General features: G+C 34.2%; 1 protein-coding gene across 1 annotated transcript in view; it reads left to right on the top strand.

Annotated features, from left to right (window-relative positions):
• The window catches only part of LOC108763311 (protein bark beetle), a 122018-nt gene extending 107106 nt beyond the window's left edge, over positions 1-14912 (top strand). Inside the window, exons 11-22 of the mRNA XM_018510819.1 lie at positions 6640-7292; positions 7371-7803; positions 7982-8372; positions 8455-8885; positions 8958-9203; positions 10035-10975; positions 11071-11546; positions 13208-13404; positions 13466-13864; positions 13945-14222; positions 14309-14562; positions 14680-14912. Coding sequence (XP_018366321.1) covers positions 6640-7292; positions 7371-7803; positions 7982-8372; positions 8455-8885; positions 8958-9203; positions 10035-10975; positions 11071-11546; positions 13208-13404; positions 13466-13864; positions 13945-14222; positions 14309-14562; positions 14680-14912 — 4932 coding nt within the window. The remainder of the gene's footprint in view (positions 1-6639; positions 7293-7370; positions 7804-7981; positions 8373-8454; positions 8886-8957; positions 9204-10034; positions 10976-11070; positions 11547-13207; positions 13405-13465; positions 13865-13944; positions 14223-14308; positions 14563-14679) is intronic.
• The last annotated feature ends 5407 nt before the right edge of the window (positions 14913-20319 follow it).

Raw genomic sequence — 20319 nt, 5'->3', positions numbered from 1 at the left:
AACAAGTATATTTGGAAAAAGATGATAAAGTAAGACTAATGACATCGGTGACGTAATTACAAGTGATCTCCGGAGCTTCGCTCCTTTGCGCTACTCTCGGTACTCGCACAGAGTCGCCAACTTATCTCGAACGCCGAATGCCGGTCGTACGTTACAGCACGAGCCCCTCGGTTCCCCGCGGTAACTTCCGACGGTGTCAAATGCCCTTCTCAACCGTTAAGAACCCGTACCCGCTATATCACCAGCCTCCCGACACGCGACGCCAGCACGGCGAAAGTGCAGCGCGATTACAACAAGCGTCTCTATGTGGCGCGACTCTGCTCGACCGCGCGAATTCCGGAAACTGACTCTATCCGAGACGCAACAATCGGGAGTCCACTCTGCTCGACGATGCGGCAGTAAGCGTTCCGACGCAACAGTACATGATTCGATAACACACCTACAGCAAGCGTTTCTACGCGACACAACGATACACGACAACGCAACTACAATAGGCGTTTTTACGGGATCCGACAATTTACGACAATACGCGACAACACGAAAACTTACAACTAATGACTCATCTGTAGCCAGGGGGGGCGACCGCGACTCGGCCTTCGATAATCTCTACACGACTCTAATTCTCCAAATGCGACAACCAAAGATCTCCCCTCAACTCAACTCTCGAAACGCGACAACTAAACATTTCCACTGCCCGGGAGAATGGCACGCGGCTCGCGATTCCGCGGCTCTATACGGCGGCCATTACGCCGGTCTATTTGCACGATGCGAGCTTGCTTACGTGCGATCCACCCGGCAACGTATCCCGGTCGGCAGTTTTACACGCGCAACGCTCGTCTCACCCTCGACGTCCTGGTCCTCGCGTGTCCTCACGACATTCTTTTTCCCGCAGCTCTCGGCAGTCCGGCTCTCCGGATCGCGTTACCCGTCGGCAGCGGCCTCATACTTCCTTTACATCTCCTAGGCTCGGCCACAGTAAGAGTGAGTCCCGGGAGTTCCCGGCGGATTCTCGCAGGCTGCTTAGCTTCCCCCCTCCTTCGGGGGGAGATAGTCACGCTGATTGGCTTTCGCGTGTCACGGTATCCGCGCGTGCCGTGCAGGCCCGTGCGGCCTTGAGTCCTGGCTCGTACACGGAGAGAATTTTCTTTTAAAATTTACCCTGAAAATATGGTGATTGTGGTACAATACAATATTTTAAAGATTTTTACCATGCACTTTAGTAAAATTGATCAAACTTATTTTATACTTTATTGTAGTTTTATTAATGAATGAGAGAGATTTATATTAAAATTCTTCGAAATACAATGTTGTCCCACGACTGTCATATTTTCAGGGTAAATTCTAAGAAAAAATTCTGTCCGTGTACAAGCGCGCAATAGATGTCCCTATCAAGGGTGGCGTCTCAGCTTACGGCCCCCGCACCTCCTGGCCTGGCGGGGGAGATCGGGATGGATTTTTCTCTCGCTCCTCGTCGAAGCCCTATGCTCCCGACGGACGTCCGTCCGGCCCCTCAAGGGTGGCCGGGAATTCTGGCCTCTTCCGGTGCTTTGCAAGAGGTGCATGGTGAAAGTATGGTTCCTTTCGTATGCGACAGCGGTTACGAGCAATGATATAAAATAATACAACCTGCTTGTCCGGGCTCCCGGATGTGCGTTCTTCTCTCTCAGCTTCTTCGGTCTTCCTTCCAAGGGTGGCGGGTGAGACGGCACGATGGTACAATATTATTTTACTACAGCTGCCGAGCGTGATCCGTGGCGCGTCCACGCTTTCTGATAAACTCGGTTATTACGCAAAAGAAATGCTAACACAAAAAGAGGAAAATTTGTAGAGTAACATTATAGATGACGCGGTTTTAACGCTCGTTCGCAGGTGCGTTTGCACGCGCGCTCGCGTGCGCACTCGCCTGCGCGCTCGCCCTCCGAGCCGATAGGAAGCACGAGTCCTCCGCCGACAAGTCTGCACAGTGACGGACAAAATGTCACGTCACAACACTTACCGACTAAATAGTTGCAACAGATTTTTTTCTATGATTTTCGAAATGCAGCCTAATTATCGAGTGATTGGTTTTTACTTACGGATCCATAAATAAGAACCAATTGTTCGGTGAGCAGACTGCTTTCCGAAACCCATTAAAAAAAGAGTGTTGCAACCTTTTAGTCGATGAGTGTACTTATATGGCACGAATCTCGAACGAATCACCAACAGATAGGTATATCCATTTGCAAAGATATTACTTGTTTCTGCGATTTACACTGAAACATTTCTCGGACGCCACATCTAGGTTCTCTAAACGTTCCAGGAACCTTGCAAATAAAACGTCCCATATGTAATGTAAAAGAGGTAGGACGTTCTGGGTTACCGACATGTTTCAAAGATTATGTTCTTGAGATATCAAGAGACACGGTAGTGTCTCGCGCCAAGTGGGTGCGCAGCGCGAGACACGCGTGTCTTTACGCGAGTCAGCGAGTTGCGGGCATCCGAGCATCTAAAATTCTCGGTTTTTTTAATAAAGGCTAGACCGATCAAGTTCTGAATATGAGCTCCATCGACAGTTTGGGTCCGAATTACATAATAAACGTTTATTTTACCTCTACGTGTCCCACGAACGGAGATATCGTGATGCGAAATCCGAAATGTTAAAATTTTATGTAAGATACGTCGCCTCAAAAAGTCATCTCCTTTTCATATTTTCGACTGTAGACGGCACTCGTTTATTGCTGTCATTTACTGACTTATTTACAAAATTACCTTTTTAAAAAAAGATAAAAAAAGGCGCCAAGTGTGCATGTACCTCCCATAAAAAATTGTACTTTACATAAACTAAAAACAAAACCATTACATAAATAATATAATTCAAGTGGTAATATTGTTAATTTTTTATTATAAATTACCCCTCAGTAGTACGTATGCATGTATTAAAAAAAAAAATGAAATCAAATCTTTAAATTACGCCAATTGCAAAAAGAATATATAATTTCTTGCAACATATAACATATACTATTGTATTTTGTAAATTGCGAAAAGAACATATATTTTATTGCAACATATAACATTTAATTAACGAGACAAAATGATACGTACCTTTATCTTTCTATTCAAGAGTCTTTTATATTTGCAATGGAATACAACATTTAATTTCAAAAAATGAAAGACGGAGCATCACAAAATGAGAAAATTTTATTAAAATAAAATTTTTTATGTAAAATAATTTGGCGTGCTGCTAAACCTCAAAATATAATAAATAAATGTTACATAAAAGAAATAAACAATATTTACTGTTTAATTAACATTAATTAACAATCAAACATAAAATTACAATCACAATTACACACACACACAATTAAGATTATAATTAATTTTAAATCTACTTTTAAATTTAACTTAAACAGCATGTCTTACAAATCTGAAATAATTATTCTAGTCTTATACGCTTTTACAATATATAATGCAACCACATAAATACGTATTCTGTATTAAATCTAAGCCGCACACCTATCTAAATCTGGTCGCACATATGAACACGTTGTATTTTATTAATTCTCTTTCTTTAATCTCTTCATTACTTTTCATATTTTTAATTATTTGCTCGTACACGCACGCACGCACGCACGCACGCACGCACGCACGCACACTGTATATTGTTAGTCCACCCCATTTTCTTTCTTAAATTTCTTCATTATTTCTTTTATTCGATATTATTTGACGATCATCTTATTATATTTTGAGGTCTAGCAGCGCGCCAAGTTTTTTTACATAAAAAATTTTATTTTAATAAAATTTTCTCATTTTGTGACGCTTTGTCTTTAATTTTTTTGGATTAAATGTTGTATTCCATTGCAAATATAAAAGACTCTTGAATAGAAAGATAAAGGTACGTATCATTTTGTCTGGTTAATTAAATGTTATATGTTGCAATAAAATATATGTTCTTTTTGCAATTGGCGTAATTTAAAGATTTGATTTTATTTTTATTTAATACATGCATACGTACTACTGAGGGGTAATTTTTAATAAAAAATTAATAATATATTACCACTTGAACTACATTATTTATGTAACAGTTTTTTTTTAGTTTATGTAAAGTACAGTTTTTTATAGAAGGTATATGCACACTTGGCGCCTTTTTTACCTTTTTTTAAAAAGATAATTTTGTTAAAATATTGATAAACATCACAAGCCATGATGTGACATTGCTGTAACATTTCTAAAACGTAATTTTGTTTAGTGGGTCATTTTAGCAATAAACTGAATTAATTAATTTTACAGCTGATTGACAATTTGAATCTATTTGAATCCATCATCTAGATCCATAAAAAATGAATCTATTTGAATTAATTTGAATCCATAAAAAAAATTATGTTCTATTCCCGTATATGAATAGAAAATGATTCAATTTTACTACGTTCAATTCTTTTCTATCTATATACATGGATCAAGAATTTGGATTCTAATGAATTAAAATGTATTAAAAATTTTCAATCTCTTTTAATCCCTTTTCGGATACTGGGACATAAACAAAATGAAAAATTTGAACGCTGATTGATAGGTCATATTAAGGCGACAGAATTCCAACTCATCGAAAATTTATCGCTATTTTATTCCATGTTCTTCTTCCGTGTATTGACATATGTTGGATTCCTCCATTCCTATCGCTATCGCTGTTGTCTCGCATAGTGTTTAGGGCTTAACTTACTAATTTAGACGTCATTTGTTAAAAAAAAGCAGTCAGCTGTACCAATTGTATAGGCTGCATGTTTGTTTCTCCGATTTGCGCTTCTAATTGTGAAAAAATCTTTTTTATTCAGACACTTTCAAATCATATACATTTTTATTTAATAAAATACAACAGCATTACATTGCATTGACAGTTTCAGACGACTTTACCGTATCTCTACAATTACAAAAAATACTGCTATACTTACTATGGGAGATTTAAAGAGGCTACTTCTCTTTTCCGATATATTTTTTCCTCTTTACATCCACGAATCTAGCATGAGACCTTTACAATTTCAAAGATCGTTGTATATATTCGCACAAGGATACAAAACATCAGGAAACACCAATAAAGCCGGCCAATAAAGTAAATAAGGTTGATATTGCAAATGGTGTCTAAATTAGTAAGTTATCCGTATAACAAATCAAACTAACCAAGACTCCTTATAAATCAAAGAATTGGAAAGAATACGGGCGTTAGGAGTCAAACGCAGAAGACGTTGCGCAAATAATACACTTATGAAGCTTGAAACTTCTTTATTCAACAAACGCACGCTTGTTGAATAAAGAAGTTTCAAGCTTCATAAGTGTATTATTTGCGCGACGTCTTCTGCGTTCGACTCCTAACGCCCGTATTTTTTCTAATTCTTTAGTAAGTTATTCTGATAAATTATAAATTAATAAAAACTAATAAGTTATTCTTTTTAGTGGATTCTCTCCCAATTCGGCGTACGAAACAGTCCCACTTTTCTTCACGAAGTTGAGTCTCCTCCCTTACTTCATGTTGTCACCGTATAAATTAAATCCCAAATTTTAATAAAACTTAAAATTTGCATATAAATAAAGTTTACCACTTATTGAAAATTAAAGAGCTCTAAAATGCATATTTATTTATGCATATTTTCATATTTTATACATGTTTATATCATTTTTATTTATTATAATTGTTTGTTATTGTTTATTGTGTGATTTAAATTATTAATTATACTTCTTAAAATATTTTACTTTGGAAATTACAATTTAAATTTTAAACTTTATTTTGTATAATTTGCAATATTATAAGTACAAAATATAAATTTTCAAAGTAACTTTGTTAATTATATTAATTGTATCAATATATGTATAAGTAAAATATTATAACAAAAATAAAAAATATGAAAATGTATTTACTTAATTTCAGGGATGAATAACATTAATGTAATAACATTATTAATGTTATTACATTAATATTATTACTATAAATAAAACAATTAATATAAAGAACATATTTTGACACGTTTCTTGCATATTATTTTACATATATTTTGTATAGAAAATACATATTGGTATACGTTGCAGTATAAATATTATATATTATAGATATTGTAAACAACCTAAATCTTAATTATGAATTGTTTTTTTTAATAATAAATATCTGCATAAAAATCCAATGTCTTATACGGATGAGTTCGTCATGGAAGATGCATTTTATTTCTGTGCAAAAAGCATTCATAACTTATTTAATATCTGCTTTTTCTTCAGTATCATTCAGTTTATTTAATTTTGTTTAAAATAATAAGAAACACAAATAAGCGCATTTAGCTTCACATCTTTTATACTTTTTACTCTTGTTTCTTGCGTAATAAAGCTATGCATCTTAAAGTTTTCAAAACAGTTTTAGGAAGCTCTAACATTTATATATAAATATTAATAGGTAAAATATCTATTGGTTATAACAATTGGTTTTTTAACTCTTAATTACCAGAGAAACTTGATGAGTCTTAAGATTTTACATACGAATATTAAGTTTTACTAAAATTCATAGTTTTACGGTAATGTGTATATAGATTTTAATTATTGCCCTGTAATTGTAATTGAATAACTGATTATTATTATTATAATATTGCTATATACACGAATTAACATCGATATTCCTTCGGTCAATAGGTCGGTAATTCAACCGGCAACTCGTACGTAAATGTTACTGGCAATTGGTTTAATACCAGCTTTGAAACGGCGCTGCAAGTGGAATCCAGTTGGAGAAAAGACAATGGATTAATGAGAGTGCAGATCGGACACAACTCATTCATAAGGAATGAGAAATTAGGAATCAAACTGAGCCCAGCGCTTAATCTCGACGCTATTATAGAGTACAATCACTTTGTAGATCAAGCAACCGGCGCAATTCTAATAAAAAATCCACTTTACGAAGAGTTTAACATTTTGCCCGCGCAGGTCGTGATCCGACATAACGAATTCTATAACAACCAAGGTACCTTTATAGTCAGCATCGGCTTATCGCCTTACAACGACGCGCAAAAGTTACTGTTCACAAGAAACTTCCTAAAACATAATCGTGTCGGGGAATTGTTCGACAACGGCGATAAGCGGAATGTCAAACTAATACCGCGCTCCAGGGTAGCTGCTGTCGTTGTCGTATCTTCGAGCAATGTTCAAGTTTTCCGTAACATCTTAAACAATCTCGATTCGCAGTACGAAATTGGCTCTCATCTGGAAGATCAGAGTAAAGTTATCAATTGTACGTATAACTGGCTAGGATCTGCGGAAGAAAAGATAATATTCAATCGATTATTTCATAGGTACGTCTAATTAACATTTTTTAATTGTTGCAGTAGAGTAAGTAATAATAAAAATATAATCATAACTATGTTGTTTAGGAAGGACAGATATAATCTCGCCAAGATCGAGTATTTGCCTTACTTGCTGCACAACAGCAATCCCGGCGCGAATACCATTATCCCGAATCCGACATTCGTACCACAATTTATCAACTCGAACGAAGTTGGAGGTGAGGTTGATGGCCAGGAGGAATTAAAAGCCGGAAAGTACATTGTCAGGCGTGATATCAATGTAAGACCAGGCGGCAAACTAATATTGCAACCGGGCGTTACGTTATACTTCTCACCGGCCGTGGGAATGATGATCGCCGGCAAATTTGACGCGCGCGGCGATGAGCAACCCAACGATATCTTATTCACTCTCAATGAGGAGACATCAAATAACGATGAGAATACGACTCAAGTCCATGAAACAGAATCCATACCAGTGAGGCTTCTTGGTGGAAAAACGAATCTTGAAGGGAGATTGCAGGTAACTCGTTATATTATCTTTATTTTTTAAACGTAATTTATATTTAAGGAGTTAATATTTATCGAATCGTATTGTATAAATTTTACAACAAATATTAATGAATATTGCTGTTCAAATGATGAAATAGAGAAAAAAATCGCAGTCTACATAACCTTCCATTGTTCTTTTATTCTGAAAGGTAAAAATTGGAAATGAATGGGGCACTGTGTGCAATTATGGATGGACAATTCAGGACGCAGCACTCGTTTGCCATCAGTTAAGCTTTATCCTCGACTTCGAGAATTGGCTTATGGAGCGATCGCAAATTCCGAATGCAGGGATCAATGAGAAGATACTCCTCAGCAATGTGCGCTGTACCGAGTACGACAATGATATAACTAAATGTCGAGCGGAAAGAGAGCAAGATTTTGAAAACTCGTGTACTCATGAGAACGACGTTGGTGTCAGGTGTCTGGAGGTGGCATGGGCTGGTCTCAGATTAGGACCACTGGCTCAAAGAAGCGACTTGGAGTACGTGACGATTGAAAAGGCAGGCTTGCTGGATTACAAAACTAATTCATTTAAACCAGGTAATTTTTTCAGATTCTTTAGAGGTCTTCTTAATAATCAGTCGTGCGAATTATTACTTTACGTTGTTTATTTGTATAATAGCTTTGCAAATAGATTTTGCTCGGCATTCACTGAACGGTATCAAGGTCTTGAACAATCTGCAAGACGGTTTAGGAGTTCTGTATTCAGACATATATTCGGCAGACGCGATAAACACTGTGACGAATAGCCACTTCTCTCAAAACGGCGGGAGCGGCATCAGTTTCAAGCAATTAGGTATGCGGATTGTTAATTCACAAATCGAAAACAACAAGGTCGCGGGAATAAGACACAATCCCGTTCTCTCGGCCGTTCAGCAAAGAGAATTCGCGGGATGGTTCCTGCGAAAATCGGATACCACAGTCGACTCACCGTACAATCCGATAATCTTGCCAGAAACGACCGAGAATATCGAACTTGCTAATGGAGAGACCAAATACATTATCACGACTAAAGTAACCAGTGACTACATCCGTCGTATCATCAAAATTGAAGTATAAATTCTTTTTCTTCTCGCAAGAAATATCTTGTTGTCATAGTTAAACTAAATTTTATCCAAATTATAGTGCAAACCAAGCTATGTCATCGGTATCCAATTATTGAACCCGATTGAAAATCGAAGTACGGAACAAATTATATTGCACGACTCGCAGCATTTCGACATAAATCAGACGATTTGGCATGTAAAACGGGACCTGAGTGTTTTTCCCGTTTCGTCTAGTTCCTTTGTAGTACTTTTGGAATATGATAGCGGTGAAAATGCTCTTGGTGGAACTGTCATAGTTGTCACGTCGCTCTCGGCTCCAAGACAGGTATATTTTAAGTATAAATATTACATTAATACAGAGATATATGCTATTAAATTAAATATTAAACAATCAAATTTAAACCAATTTCTTGAGTTAAATAACATCTTGTTATTTTAAACTTCCAATGCCGAATTGTATTATTTTGACACAAAACATGTAATTAAAAAACAACCATATCTAATCAATCCATTTCTATGGTTAAGACTGTGGTTAAAGTCTCGCTACAAATACTTTGAAGCGTTTAGTGGACCAATTAGAAGAAAGAATTTTACAAACTGACCAATTAAAAAAAGCTTCAAAGCATTTGTAGCATCGCGTTGACCGTGCTCTAAATTGCTTAATTTCAAAGTAAACAACGTTTATATTAACTTATACACTTAGTATATAATAACTTAAATTTGAATTAACATTTCTTGAGATAGATTGTTTAAATAATAAGATAATTGTTTAAATAATAAGATAATCTAAACTGCTACATGGATAAATCAAATAAGTACTTCGAAAAAAGTCAATGCAGTCGAGGCTAAATAATGCCTAATAATATATATTTTTTCATATAAACTCTAAATTCGTATGTTGGACAATTGAAACACGATCATATAAATTGAAGCTGAAGTAATAATATCACAATTAAATTAATTTGATAATGCTGCGCTACTAGCATTTAAAAAATCTGAACCTGAACTTACTGTTTTTAGTTAAATCAATGACATATTGTATAGCGGCCTTTAGGAATGATTAAAAATAACTCAAGTTATATTGGTATAATTTTACATTATGAATTTAACAGTGTAACATTGATTTTATGTTAATGTTATGGATTGTAATTTACAGAATATTCACAATAAAATAGTCAACGGTCCTATTCCTTTGCTATCTGTCACAAAGACAAAGATCAAGAATAATAAGAAAGGTGTGCTCACGTCCTACTACAATCGATACCTGAATGAGATCGGATATCATTTTCTACGGAAAGCCAATGAGACTATTCAACTAGTCAATTGCGAGATATCACACAATCATGAAGAAGCTATTTACGTGCATTCACCTTATTGGAATATCTTCCAATCGAACCTGTCCGAGATCTCGATACATATAAATAACAGTTTCATCACGGACAATGGTAAAGGGATACATCAGTTCAGCCGCGATGCAAGGCACTCCAACAATCTCTTCCACTGGATAATGCAGGATAACATAATTGAAAGAAATCATGGCGGTGGATTCGAGGTGTTGTTACCAGATGTCTGGCAGTACAACGAGAACTTCACACACTCTCTATACTTTAGGAACAACACCTGGCGTAACAACGAACAGTTTGGCTTTGTAGTGGACGGACATTTCGCGCACCTTAATATATCCTGTAGTCATTTCGACAGCAATCGCTGTAAGACCGGTTTAATATCTGTGCGTGGAATGGAAAAGAAGATCAGAATCGACAATAATTATATCGAGGGTAATAACGGTGTTTACATGGTTGAGTTCCGAGCGGACAGCCAGTCCGAAATTCTCGGTGACATTTACGCTCGCTTCTATCGCAACGAGATTAAGCGAAATATGTACGACCTCAGCAATTTGGGATCACGTCGAACGTTTGACGACCCTAGCTATGTCGTCGGCTTCCACGGCATACAGAAAGTACAAGTACATAAAAATCTCTTCGGCAATAACTCGCTGGATTATGAGTTATTGGCAGGTATCAGGACAGCCAAGATCAACAACGAAGTAGATGTCAGGGAGAATTGGTGGGGTACTGCTAACGACACCTCTATCAGGTAAATTCATATAAACGTAAAATTTACGTCTTTTACGTTTGCATTTGATTTAGAGCTTATTTCAATAATTAATTTACTTTTATGTTCCTTCGCAGACAGAGGATTTTCGATTTCGACGACTGGAATGATCACGCTGTGGCCAACTATCGGCCGTACTTGACGAGCGATTCGTTTGAAGCGTCTACTTCCGCGTGGCGGCATATAAATCGCGAGATTGATCTGAACAATTTGGGCGGTCGCATAGTAGACAATCTCTCACTGTACGCGAGACCCGAGCCCTATGTCATACGTTCTGATATCACGGTTATGCCGGAAGCTACTCTGCATATTTACCCCGACGTCGTAATGGAATTCGCTCCTAACGTTGGCATCTTAGTTCTGGGAACGTTGAAAGCCATTGGCGTACCCGGCCATGAGATCATAATGAGACCGATAAAACGAATTGACGCGAGCGCAAATTCTACGTTTTCCAAACTAACGCCGATGAAAAGTTCCACTAATATCATGTCAATACCGGACGAGACAATTCGTTTGTGCAAGGATGGACGTTGTTCCGTATTGCATTACGAAGGTAGACCGAAAAAAAAACCAAAAGCTATTATAAAAGAAACTTATTATTTGAATAGTCTGTATGCAAAAGTAACTATATACAAAAATATATAAAAATTAAATTAATATCGGAATCCCGGATTTTTCAGCTCCTTGGTTACGAATTATAAGTTTTAAAAATGCTGAAACAATTACAAACTCTATAAAATTAAAGGAGCAAAAATGAGTTCTAATCGCAAAAGAAGTTAAATCCCTAAATCCCTACTCTATTGCAAGTGCAGTTATATTTATTAGTCATATTTGATAAAAATGACAGACATTATGTTCCAAAATCAATTATGTTCCAAAATTCTTCCGTCAGCTGTGCAAAAGCAGTCATTCTACTTTCATAAATAGAAATTGTATTATTATTTCTCATGTTATATTATACGCTTTTAGTTTTGTTAAAGGGGGAGTCTCATTTATAGGATGCCGAAAAAACGACGATTTTCGCGAATTTTTTTCTCAGCAACTATTAAGCGGATCAATACAAAATTTTAGGATTGTTTTATGACATTTATAGACAATACAAAATTTTTTTTTTATTCAAAAAACGTTATTTTACATTGTTATATTTAATATGTTTATACCGCCGTGCAGCCGGAGTTGTCATTTTGTGTAACGTCTAGCGGATCTAATTCTTATCTGAAATAAAAAAACCAAATTTTTTATTAATCTTCATGAAATTTTATCCTAAATGAATTAAGAAAACCAATAAAAAGTGCAGAATTAAAGAAATTGTATGAGTTTAAAAAAAGTTACAATTTTTACGAGAAATTTTTGACTTCTTTATGAAAAAACAATTGTTTAGTTACATTTTTAAAAAAACATTTTTAGTTCATCGAGGACAGTATGTTATTAGCTAACTAAAAAGCTTTGGAAAAAGTGAATCGGAAAATACTTTTTTTCTGAAACGTTACACAAACTTGAAAAACGTGGTTTCGAGAAAAACGCGTTTAAAGTTTTCGATACCAAAAAATTATAGTTATTGCAAACTTACAGCAATTAGATGCTAATCTGCCATGCCCATATACTAAGCCTTCCGCTTCTTCGTACGATTGATGCGCGTTTAGGCTGTTCATTCATTGCTTTTGGATACATTTTGTCGTTTTCGAATGTCTTGTAACGTCCAAACGAACTGAAGTTAGGGGCTAGACTGATCGCCATAAATTCTATACATATCTACCATATCTAAATATTTCGAATTTCGGTTTGTTACTTCAGGAACTATATTTTCATGAGTTTTACTATCGATTTATATATATACATATATATATATATATGAAAAAAAAAATCGAAAATTTTGAGTTTGTAAATCCCCCTTAATTAAAACAATAAATGTTTCTTAATTTAAAAGAAGAATTCAATGATAAAATTGAATACCAAAAATTATACAAGTTTTGTTCTTGCCAGAAAAAAATTCGAGTGAAAATAACGACTGTCGACTTTTGTCAATAAGTTATTCAGCTAGCTTTATTAGCACACTTTCTATCTTTTCTTATATTTTTTCTATCTTCTCGTCTCACTCAGTTTCTCTTTTATTTTTTATATTATATTATATTATACATATACATATCCTAATATATTATAAATATGTATATTATCATTTTCATATATTTAACTGCATCTTTTCTCTTGTAACAGGATTCCTAGAGTACTTCAACAGGACGACCCTTCAGTGGATCCCATTGTGCGATGATCGGTTTACCGAGCGCAACGCTCAAGTAGCATGCCGACAACTCGGTTATGACACTCTCAACGTTTACGTATCGTACGATCGTAGATATGAGCTTCATCCCGGATCGTTGACGCGTGTCTGGTCTTGGCCCGAACCACTGCAGGTATGATTGATTTTGCTTCTTATTTGTTTCAAGAGATCGATAAACATTGAACGTTTTATAGTGTTCCGGGAAAGAGAAAAATCTCGAGGACTGTCAGATCAGACTGAACGGTCAGTTGTTCGGTCATCGTCATGAGTGCCCGTGGAACGGAAACTTCGTCTTCCTGCATTGCGGAAAGCGAAATTTAGACGATGCATACGATTACTGGGGCGGAATACGTATCGCGAACAGTGAATTCGAAGCTCATCTCTACGAACATCGCATTCACGACATTGTGACTCATGAAACAATAAAGCGCGTCGAATCGATTCTCAAATTCATCAATATAACCGGTGCTGGGATTTTACATTATGAGAAATTGGCCGCTATACAGTCGATTATGAAATCTCCGGCAATAGTGCACGTAAACATAGATCGCAGCGCTTATCATGGCATAAATGTCGTATCTCCCACACACATGGTATGCGAAATACATAATTTGCATGCAAAGAAACGCAAATCGGAGTTTTATACTAATTCACATGTTTCTGTATATTACAGGTGGAGTTATTATTCAACACAATTAACAATGTCCTCGGCAACGGCGTAAATATATTATCCTTGACGGGAGAAGGCCGCGAGTCGGATGAGAGCACGTTCACGCCTATTAAGGATCTCAATGTTCCTTATCATTTATTCAGTATGGTCGATATATGCGATACTGCAAAAGAAATTACAATCGAGGAGCGCGTGATCGTATACTACAAATACGATAATTATCCTGTGAATTGCGTGAAGATCTTCCGCAGTGCTTACAGAGCTAAACCGTTCGGATTCAGGTACATGTAGAATTCTTTTTCGTGTCCACGAAAATGGTTTTCAAAAGCTCGATGAAAACTAGAAAGCTAATATCTTGAGTTTCCAGGCTTTTGCAATTTAATCTTTATAACTCCACTGGCAAGCCAGGCCGGCATGATAGTATAACAATGTACGACGGAGACATTTACAATATCAGCTCCAAAGTGATTGGTCATTTGGAAGTTAATACTCCTGATGAGAAAAAATTGTTTAGAACGCAGAATCCTAGTATTAGCATTAGATTATTTGCTAACGGCGCTAGTAATACGCATGGATTTATCGCGGAAATCGTAACTCTTCCGATATCTGCTATTGGTTTTAGTAAGTAATCTCAATGTGCATATAACATTTTATTAGCAAAAAGGAATAACAAACCCCTTTTATGCCTATTTCGGATTACGTACTCTTCTGTAATTCTTTTACTTTTGTGATTGGTAGATCGCGATGTACAGCACAACGTTTCTTACTCTTTGATATCGAATTGTCGCGAAGGGGCCGTAAAATATGCAAGCGCCGGCGAAGTGAATGCCATAATAACGCTCGAGCGTAATCAGTTTGTGAATAATTGCGAGAAACTGTACGGTAACTTCACCACGTGTAAATCTGCACTGTGGCTCGACGTCCAAAATACGCAATTGCTCCATTTCAGAGTAAGTACCATGTACGCTTAAGGGTGTATCATATATATTTTCAAAATAAAAAAATCACAGATCATTTTAGATCGCATTTAAAAGTAATATAAAAAAATTTAATGGCGGTTTATACAACTTGGATCAAAAATTATTTCAATAAAAAGTAATATTTTTTTATCTGTGCTCTAATCAATTCTATAATGGAAATGTATTATAAAATAATAATAAAAATTAAAATTTTTTAATGTATGTATATATAAGTACTCTAAGTATTAAGTATTGGAAAATAACTTTTTTTACTTATTTATTTCATTTGTTATTATTTTTTGTTGTAATAATATAAAATTTAGAAAATACCACAAAAACTGATATTCTTTATATAAGTACTTAAGTATTCAAAATGATGTATTAAGTTTTATTGTATTGTACAGATTTGTTTTTCTATAAATAAAATTTACTTATTTACAGGACAACAATCTCTGCATCGCAATGAAATTTTACATAAATAATTGTAGGGTTAAACAAACGCTGATTCTCTCAACACTCTCTTCTAATTGACAAGTTTGCTTTATTTTGTTGCAATAACAGTTGCACAGTACGAGTCGTCTCCAGACACGCACTCTCTCAACGCTCGCACTCTTGTATCTCTTTCGATCACACACACACGCCGCCACACGTCCTTCTTCACATCTAACTCGCCAAAACCCGATCGGTGCGCCGCGCGCACACCGCACGCCGATATGCCATCGGTAACGCACACCTCACGCACCCTACATCATTTTAAATAGTTAAAATACTTATATAAAAAATTCAATTTCTTATAATTTTTTTAAATTTCAGTATTAATATTACTTATAACAAAAAATAATAACAAAGTAAATAGATTGTAAAAATGTAATTTATAATAAATATAGAATATTATAAACATAACTTTCACACACCCACACGCGCAGAATACCCCATCTTGATTGCCCCAGACAAATAACCCCTAATACACACCATGGTTTTTGACATCCTTACTACACATGATAGGTTTATTGTGTCCTGGCTTAATTTTCATCATTTTTATAAATATATAAAAATTATTAAGCAATTTTTACGTATATTTTAACATTTTTTAAAAGCATTGGTAAAGTCGTATATTTATAATAAATTGAATATAAATTGTTATAACTAAATGTACTATAGTCAACAAAATAAGAAAAATGCATTATTTTATGTAAAACTCTGTGAAACACAAATGTTTAAAGGAAAAATATATTTCAATATCCTAAAGTTGATATTTCAAACTACAAAAGAAAAAATAGTTCAAGTGTCGTTGTCTAAAACAATTATTCAAAAAAGTTATTTAGCAACCTGGAAATGATGTTTTCTTAATATGCATAAATGATTATAAAACAATGCATTTTATTATTGCTATTGTGTTAGAAAAACTTAGAATAATGAAAAATAGGCAGGACTCTTAAATATTAAAAAACTAAATCGACATTAAAAAGGACATATAAGAGTCAAATAAATACTTGAATATAAATACAAAGAAATTTAATTAAAGTTTATAAAACCATTACATGTTTCAGCTTATTATTAATTTTCAGATTATCCATTATTATTCTTCAAGATATCCATATATATTCGTTAATTCACAATAGTCCTTGATAAATTTTTGAATGCTCGATGGGTGTCCAGAACCAAAAATTTCTTTCTCAACGATTTACAGATCGAAAATTTGAAATTTCTAGATATTGCATGTATTGCCAAAAAAACTATTAATATTGATATATGCGAGAAAAACCGTATGTTAGATAAAACTTTTATGAACACTCACCGTACATTCGAACATCTCAATTAGACCTTCAGTATTAGTTTGAAGATTAAGACTATTCGCTTGTTTTTTAATATTTAGCATTTCCGAGATCAAACGTTTATTATAACATGGTTCTTCATCTAAAATTTTAATGTTATCCTAATCGAAATCATGTTGCGTTTGCATCCTATGTTCAGTTATCACAGAACGGATAGTCGTGTTCCAATTAATATGTTTGCGATGTTCTGCAATCCTTGTTTTTAATTGTCTGCCCGTTTGTCCAACATAGGATGCATCACATTCATTGCAACAGATCTTATAGACAACGTTACATTTTTTTTATTGTTCTAAACTATCTTTCTGCACTTTAATGTACTTGTTTAGCTTGTTAGTGCTGTGAAATGCAATTTTGATGTTATTATTGTGCATATGTTTGAATTTATCCGTGAACCCTGGGATAAAAGGCATCACAAACCAAAATACATTGTTATCAGGATCTATGTTATTTTCTTTGTTATACCGTATTTTAAATTCTCTTTTATGAATGCTATTAATTCTGTTGTTAATAGTGTCAAAAATAAAATCAAGTGGATAGTCATTATATAAAAGCGTATTGATTATAAAATTTATACTTTTCAAATTATATTCTTTGTTAGAAAGCAATAAAGCCCTATCTATCAAATTAAAAATTATTCCTCTTTTTTGAGATATGGGATGGTTGGAAAAAAAGTTGATGAACCTGCCCGAAAATGTTGGTTTCTGATACCAATCAAACCTTAGTTGTTCATCAATGATCATTATCTTAACATCGAGAAAATTAAGAGAGTTATCACCAATCTCTAGAGTAAATTGAAGTCGATCATGAACAGAATTAAAACACTCAAAAAATGAATCTATCATTTGATCTGGAATCGCGGCACACAGATCGTCCACATATCTATAATAAAAAAGAACTTGACTGTTAAACATATTAAGAGCTGTTTTTTCTAATTTCTGCATGACTAAGTCAGCGATGATAGGCGAAAGTGGAGAACCCATAGGTGTGCCGTAATTCTGTTTATATGTAATATTATTGAAAATAAAATAAGAAGAATCTAAAACTAAACGTATTGCTATTAAAAATTCAGCTTTCGGTAGAGAACATTTCTTTGAAATATAATATGATTCCAGATATCATTAATACAATCCATAGCATAATCTATCGGTATGTTCGTTAATAGTGAAATAACATCTAATGATATTAACTTATAATCTTTGTTAATTCTTGTTCCATTTAGGATATCAACTAATTCGAAACTATTATTAATGAAACTCTCAGCTTTAGGAATGGATTCCATTAAGATCTGGTGTAAAAAAGACGCTAAATGATGTAACGGACTACCTATCGATGATACTATGATTCTAAAAGGACAATTTTGTTTGTGAATCTTGGGTAAGGCGTAAGCTCTCGGTACTAATCCATCACTGCAACAAAGTTGTCTATATTGAACTGCATTGATATAATTTAAATTGCTCCATCTGATAAGCACACTTCTCAATGATGTTTTTAGTTTATTACACGGATCTCTTTTTACTATTTCGTAAGTATCAGTATCTACAAGCATTTCTGTTACCTTTTCTATATAGAGATCTCTGTCCAAAGCTACTGTGACGTTGCCTTTGTCGGCGTGAGTAAATATGATGTTCGGATGTAATTTTAGATATTCTTTTGTGACTAATTCTAAATTTGATATTTGATAATCGATAGGAGTTGTGAAAAGAGGAGAAGAAACTATGTCGTTGAGTATAGGAATTGACTGATTAATTATATCCACTCTATTGATAATAGGTAATTTTCGGATGCTATGTTCAATGCTCTTAATGCAATCAAAGATAATGTTTCTCTTATTTCTATTTGGAAGAGCAAAGTTCTCATCCAATTGCAAAAAACACTGAACATCATAAGGAATGGAAATAGAAGAATGATTTATAAACCATCTTTCTCTAACCGAAGATAATGGGTTGGTGATGTTTAATTTAGAAAAAGATTCATGAAATATATTAATATTCTGAAATTTTTGTTTTTTCTGTTTATTCAGTAACCAGTTAAACTTAGATGTAATTCTTTTTTTTTCTTTGACAAAGAAGAAAAAACAAGATTTTTCTTGTGTACATAAGAACTCATCACAAATTTAAATAGGCAAATAATAGGATAATATGCTTGCCAAGTAGAGAACCTTTCTTTTATAATATTTATTTTTCCTATGTGTATCATTCAGTTCATTATGTAATATTTTTTGAATAAACACTTTTTTGCAGTTCATGAATTTCCAAATAGAAATAAGAGAAACATTATCTTTGATTGCATTAAGAGCATTGAACATAGCATCCGAAAATTACCTATTATCAATAGAGTGAATATAATTAATCAGTCAATTCCTATACTCAACGACATAGTTTCTTCTCCTCTTTTCGCAACTCTTATCGATTATCAAATATCAAATTTAGAATTAGTCACAAAAGAATATCTAAAATTACATCCGAACATCATATTTACTCACGCCGACAAAGGCAACGTCACAGTAGCTTTGGACAGAGATCTCTATATAGAAAAGGTAACAGAAATGCTTGTAGATACTGATACTTACGAAATAGTAAAAAGAGATCCGTGTAATAAACTAAAAACATCATTGAGAAGTGTGCTTATCAGATGGAGCAATTTAAATTATATCAATGCAGTTCAATATAGACAACTTTGTTGCAGTGATGGATTAGTACCGAGAGCTTACGCCTTACCCAAGATTCACAAACAAAATTGTCCTTTTAGAATCATAGTATCATCGATAGGTAGTCCGTTACATCATTTAGCGTCTTTTTTACACCAGATCTTAATGGAATCCATTCCTAAAGCTGAGAGTTTCATTAATAATAGTTTCGAATTAGTTGATATCCTAAATGGAACAAGAATTAACAAAGATTATAAGTTAATATCATTAGATGTTATTTCACTATTAACGAACATACCGATAGATTATGCTATGGATTGTATTAATGATATCTGGAATCATATTATATTTCAAAGAAATGTTCTCTACCGAAAGCTGAATTTTTAATAGCAATACGTTTAGTTTTAGATTCTTCTTATTTTATTTTCAATAATATTACATATAAACAGAATTACGGCACACCTATGGGTTCTCCACTTTCGCCTATCATCGCTGACTTAGTCATGCAGAAATTAGAAAAAACAGCTCTTAATATGTTTAACAGTCAAGTTCTTTTTTATTATAGATATGTGGACGATCTGTGTGCCGCGATTCCAGATCAAATGATAGATTCATTTTTTGAGTGTTTTAATTCTGTTCATGATCGACTTCAATTTACTCTAGAGATTGGTGATAACTCTCTTAATTTTCTCGATGTTAAGATAATGATCATTGATGAACAACTAAGGTTTGATTGGTATCAGAAACCAACATTTTCGGGCAGGTTCATCAACTTTTTTTCCAACCATCCCATATCTCAAAAAAGAGGAATAATTTTTAATTTGATGGATAGGGCTTTATTGCTTTCTAACAAAGAATATCATTTGAAAAATATAAATTTTATAATCAAAACGCTTTTATATAATGACTATCCACTTGATTTTATTTTTGACACTAT

Source organism: Trachymyrmex cornetzi, unplaced genomic scaffold (assembly GCF_001594075.2).
Source record: "Trachymyrmex cornetzi isolate Tcor2-1 unplaced genomic scaffold, Tcor1.1 scaffold350, whole genome shotgun sequence".
Classification (NCBI taxonomy): domain Eukaryota; kingdom Metazoa; phylum Arthropoda; class Insecta; order Hymenoptera; family Formicidae; genus Trachymyrmex; species Trachymyrmex cornetzi.
This window is presented reverse-complemented; position numbering and strand designations above follow the sequence as displayed.